This window comes from Pezoporus occidentalis, unplaced genomic scaffold, assembly GCF_034315485.1.
Source record: "Pezoporus occidentalis ecotype Australia unplaced genomic scaffold, CSIRO_AGI_Poc_V1 ctg108, whole genome shotgun sequence".
Taxonomy (NCBI): domain Eukaryota; kingdom Metazoa; phylum Chordata; class Aves; order Psittaciformes; family Psittacidae; genus Pezoporus; species Pezoporus occidentalis.
Window position 1 is genome coordinate 4326623 of NW_026912865.1, and position 5426 is coordinate 4332048.

Below are 5426 nucleotides of genomic sequence, written 5' to 3' on the forward strand. Positions count from 1 at the left end.
GGCAGCCCCTTCAGCAAAGACAGCCCACTCTCCTCCACCTGCCAAAGCTTTGTGAAAGGCTGAGAGTCAGACTGAGAGTACAACAAACCAATAAATTAGAAATTCAATAAAATAAAAGTTCTCCAGAGATTAAAACTGCCTGAATAAGTACAGGTGTTGTGAGAGCAGCTCATGATCCAGATTTTGCTTCTTCCCGGACAAACCTAATTCACGATCTGGAAGTTGTCGTGCTCCAGCGCCTCAATCTTCTTCTCGTTCCTGAACTCTGCTCGGCTGATGCGGGACTGGGGACTTCCCGTCTTCCTGAGCCATTCCTGCAGCTCCCGCACCCTGGCAGCTGGGCCCTGAACTTGCCCGTGCACAGTGCCATGGCTGGTATTTTGGACCCAACCAACAAGGCCGAGCCTCTTAGCCTCCCCCTGAGAAAACAACACAGAGCAAAAAGAGATTAACCCAAACTGCGAGAAAGCGACAGGACGTTCACCTCCAGGAATTCATGCTACAGATGCAGTCCCCTGAGGAGTTTCCTACAGCTCAGGCTGCAGGGAAGCAGCAGAGCATTCAGTCAACTCCTCACGATATTATTCCACATTAAAAGCTGGGGCTGAAACACACTTTTCAGTCGTGCTTCCATAACGCAGCACAGGCTACCAGCAGCGCTGACAGACGACAGCCCCTAGCCCCAACGCCTCCTTACCCCGCCACAGAAGCAGCCAGGGCCCATACCGTGGCCACGGCCAGGCCCCGACAGAGGAGTGCACTAGCACCCGGTTGACAAGCACAGGAAGGAGCGGGCCGTGAAACCGCGCCACGCACCTGAGTGTATTTTCGGAAGAAAACGCCCTGCACCTTGCCGAACACCTCGTAGTCCACGGAGAGCAAGCCCTCGCCATCCGCCATGGCGCCAATACCACAATCAACCTCCACCTCCTCCAGCGGCAGCCGCAACTGCCGCATAACCCACTGCGCCGGCGCGGAGCGGCCGGCATTGGGGGCGTGGCCTCGCTGTCCCTTCGGACCAATAAAGAGCCAGGGCCGGTCCCTTCTTAACCTCCTCATGAATTATGCACGCCTGCTCGCCCCGCCCCCTTCCCGCGCCAGCCGCTCCTGCTCGGCCGTAGAGGCGGGGCTCTCACAACAGAGAAACCATCGGGAGCCCGCCCGAGGGTCAGAGCGGCGCCATGAGCTGGTCCCCGTGCGGCCTGTGTGCGGGCCCGCCGGGTCCCTGCGGCGGTGTCAGGACTCTAAGCGGGGTGGGTGGCAGCGCCGAGGGTCCCGCGGAGCGCTCAGCCCCACGGTGTGTGAGGGCACCTCATGCTCCTCGGGGGATGTGGGAGAACGAGCCACCGGAAGACTGGGCTGAGCTTTACCGGATAGTGCCTGTCAGAGCCACACTGGCAGCTCTACAGTGCCAGAACTGAAGGCATGCGTTATGGGAAATACCTCTGGGGAGCGTTGCTATTTCTCTGGCGGTACAGCATACTTCAGCTGCTACTAGGGTAAGGCAGGGCTCACACAGAAAGTAAAATACAATCATACGTTATTTCTGGCTGCATAAGCAATTGGGACTGGCATCACGGGAGCTTGCTAGATGGAAGGACTGTAAAGATTTACAGAATCCAGAAGAGTTACAAAACCTTTGCTAATATTTATCATAGCCTCTCATTGTAGCTTCCATGTATAGACTGTTGGGGAAAAAATTGTCCAGTTTTGGAGAAGATAGTCTGTAATGACTTTGCTTCTAACCTCAGGCTCTTTCTCAAGCACTGAACAGCTTGGTCTCCACCAGTGGATTCTGTGAGGGCAGCTACTAAGCTTGTTCCTGTTTCCCAGCTGGAACACCAGAAGAGCAACTTTCAGCATAAACTTGTACCTGGCAAAGAGGAAGGTTTAAAGGATCTCTATGCCTGCAAGAGCCAAAAATATTCCTATTCTCTTCCCCCAGAAAACAGTCAATACAGATCCAAGCACAGAGATTTCTGTTTAGGTGAACTGCAGAACACCAGCCAGACCAGCACTCCACCATCTAGATCAGTAGCCAGGCGGAAAGGGGTGGACCGTGCATATCCCCCGAAACCAACTGTTCACCAGCAGGGTATGAGTGTTCCAGTGGTCAGCACAGCACGGTTTGGAAGCGCCCCATACACGGAGGAAGCTGCAAACAGCAGCCCTAGCTCAGTGAGCGAAGGGTGGTATCAACCAGCTGCAGTGCTCTTTCCTTGGCCAGCAGAATCTAAACAGTCAGCCTCCCCATACAGGGGGCAGCTGCCCTACATCCAAAAGTTGGAGGCAGATGGATGGAAGCTGGAAAAGGAAATCCAAAAGCAAAAGGCCCTCCTCAGAGAGAAGCTGGAGAGAACAAAGGAGTCACTTAGGAGGATTCAAAGAAAGAAATAGCTTGCTGAGACAGGGAAGAGAAGGTACCTGGAAGTGGAGAGGACCCATAAGCAAATGACTGCAAAGTACCCTGAAGAGAAAGTCTTCAGAGGTGCAGCCAGGCCAGACAATGGGGTCTTGCATGGGGTGCAGTCTGCAGAGGCTGTTATCCTCAAGCCTGGCACCACCCTCTGCCCCTAGGAGCTGGCTATGGGGAAACACAAGAAGGAGAGGCTGGTAGCCAGCAACAGCAAAATTCAAGGCCACATACCAATGGAGCATTTAGCCTCTTGCTCAAAGCCAGCCCCAAAATGTGGCTCTTCTCCTTCTGCCATCTCGGAGCAAGTTTCTGGTAACCATCCATCCATCCACAAAGGTGCTATGCATGCAGGCTGGCAGTGCTGTGGAGCAGGGGAAGTTTGGACAGTGCAGCATCTGTGAACCTAACTTCCTTTGCACCAGGATTGAGAAGCATATAAGCATCTGCAGCAAAATCCAAGGCTCCAGGAGGAAAGTGTTTAACTGCAGCATGGTCAGAGCTAAGGGCACAGAACTGGAAAAGTAACAGCAGCTGAAGGACTCGGAGGGGCCTGAGGTAACATGCAGTCCTTTTTCCTCCCTTGATCCACACCTACTGCTCACATTCCTTCTACCTCCATATCTAATTCTGATGAGAGGCAAGTGCCTTCACACGTACACAAGGCTAAGGGATACAATGCAGTTATTGAAATGTTCTTGCCAAATGGATAAATAAATCCATTTTAAATCTAACAGATAGGGGGCTGGGGTCCTAACTGACTTGTCTCTGTAATGCGTCACAGGTGTACTCCTGGAGAAGGCTCATTCCTTGCTGTAGTCAGGATGCAGACTGGGTCTGCTGCAGTAAAACTCTGTGGCATGCACGGAACTGACTGAAAACGCAGGTAGTAACACAGGGTGTGAAAAGGAAGGCAACGGAAACATGCATCTCAGTTTCTGCAAAGCAGCTATAGCTACCCTTTCTGATTCCTTGGCCTTGCTGCTTGTTTTTCTGGTTATACTCAAGCTCTTTCCAAGTATTGATGCCTCTCTCAGTATTTCCTTCAAATCCTCCTTGGTGATGGTCTTTTTGTTCTCCAGTGTGGGACTCAGCTTCTCAGGAAGTGTTTTACATCAACGGGGAATGCCCAGGGATGGGTGGCCTGGGTTGGGCCCCAAATGTAAGACTGCGAATGGAGGCTGATGGTGGTGCCAGTTGCTCTGACTGCCTTTCCCTTCTGCAGAGCAAGCCACCCAGAAAGAACGGCAGGAAATAGAAGCATGCAGTTCTCATCCAGACCATGCATGAGGCGTGTGAGGTGCCACAAGTACTCGGCAAGAGAGAGAAGATGGCTGAAGTCCTCCCATTGCCTCCCATCAAAAACCCAGATTATGTTTCCCTGCCCCAACTGTAGATGCTGATTGTCTGCTTGTATCTGGTGATTCTGCTTTTTACTGTATTAAACTAGTTCTGTTGTGGAAAAGTTATTTTCAAATGGTCACAAGAGTAGTTTGTTTATTCTTAGAATCATAGAATAGTTAGAGTTGGAAAGGACCTTAAGACCATCTAGTTCCAACCCCCCCTGCCGTGGGCAGGGACACCTTACGCTAAATCGTATCACCCAAGGCCTCGTCCAACCTGGCCTTGAACACTGCCACGGATAGAGAATTCACAGCCTCCCTGGGCAACCCATTCCAGTGCCTCACCACCCTAACAGGAAAGAATTTCTTCCTTATATCCAATCTAAACTTCCCCTGTTTAAGTTTTAACCCGTTACCCCTTGTCCTATCACTACAGTCCCTAATGAAGAGTCCATCCCCAGCATCCCTATAGGCCACCTTCAGATACTGGAAGGCTGCTATGAGGTCTCCACGCAGCCTTCTCTTCTCCAGGCTGAACAGCCCCAACTTCCTCAGCCTATCTTCATACGGGAGGTGCTCTCCAGTCCCCTGATCATCCTCGTGGCCCTTTTCTCTGGACTTGATCCAACAGTTCCATGTCCTTTTTGTGTTGAGGACACCAGAACTGCACACAGTACTCCAGGTTAGGTCTCACAAGAGCAGAGTAAAGGGGCAAGATCAGCTCCTTCGACCTGCTGGTCACGCTTCTTTTGATGCAGCCAAGGAAAAGTAAAAATGACCACTTTGTATGAGAAAGTTGCAACAGGAAGCAAACCTGGAACAAAAAAATTCCATCAGCTCCGTTTGCAAGTCCTTCAGTCACGCAGCAGCAGCAGCAGCTCCTGGGAACCTAGAAAAGATCAAACACTACTAAACTGGACTAGCCAGAAGCTGAGCACGAAGAAACACTCCAGCCTTCAGTGGAGGGACCTGACTCCTGAAAACAGTCAGAGAGCTTCTGTCCTATAAATACGTGCCCTTAGCACACCCTAGAAAAGTGTGAAGGTCCCAGAAAGGGTCAGTGCTGCCCTGTGCCAGCCAGGTACGAGCGTACAAACCAAGAGAGCAGTACAAACTGGCTCAGCACAGGTATTTACCCTGCCACTTTGCCATCATGGTTAGTGTTCCTTGGCACTACTCAGCCTATGTTGTTCACACCAGCTCAGCTTCCTCTTCTGTTAACTGCAGTACAATCCCCCTCTCATAGACATGCTGCATTTTCAATCCAAATCTCTGGTGAATTTTAAGTCTTTAGCCCAGCTTTGCCTCTCAAGACATTTCAACACTTACTAAAAGCCCCAACAAAAAGTGAGAAGTGACAGGCATCAAATATAGGAACAGTGGGCTGAGTAGGTGTCAGGCATGTTCTCCCTTCTGTAAGCCTTAATGCTTACTAGAAGCTGTTGGAGAGAACAGGTACTTTTTCCCTTTGAAGCTCTCCCTGTTTATTCATTTCCCACTTGGCACTCACACTGTTGAAATAAACACACACACAAGAACTCCCTGATGTCACTAGGAGGAGATGCTGCAGCAAGAGAAAAGAGTTGCTGTGCTGTTTGGTTGGGCTGTTAATGAAGGGACACAAAACCTGACATTTTTTCCCATAGCAAAGACACCTGCACACAGGAGAA

The 5426-nt window shown here is 50.9% G+C and overlaps 2 protein-coding genes across 2 annotated transcripts; one reads left to right on the forward strand and one right to left on the reverse strand.

Annotated features, from left to right (window-relative positions):
* Positions 1-78: 78 nt before the first annotated feature.
* On the reverse strand, positions 79-1059 carry ACYP1 (acylphosphatase 1). Its single transcript, XM_062622752.1, has 2 exons — positions 817-1059; positions 79-419 (listed from the first exon to the last, which is right to left on the reverse strand). The coding sequence occupies exons 1-2, from the start codon at positions 1057-1059 to the stop codon at positions 204-206; spliced, it is 459 nt and encodes a 152-aa protein (XP_062478736.1). The 3' UTR covers positions 79-203.
* ZC2HC1C (zinc finger C2HC-type containing 1C) lies at positions 1058-3809 on the forward strand. The gene is given in 4 exon segments (XM_062622762.1): positions 1058-1253; positions 1772-2733; positions 2735-2971; positions 3639-3809. Coding segments are annotated over 4 exon segments (1566 nt in total).
* Positions 3810-5426: the final 1617 nt, after the last annotated feature.

Excerpts from the sequence above, each read along its gene's own strand:
- ACYP1 (XM_062622752.1), bottom strand. The coding sequence starts at position 1,059 with ATGAGGAGGTTAAGAAGGGACCGGCCCTGGCTCTTTATTGGTCCGAAG. Across the intron at positions 420-816 it reads TCTTCCGAAAATACACTCAG|GGGGAGGCTAAGAGGCTCGG; the intron begins GTGCGTGGCGCG and ends TTGTTTTCTCAG.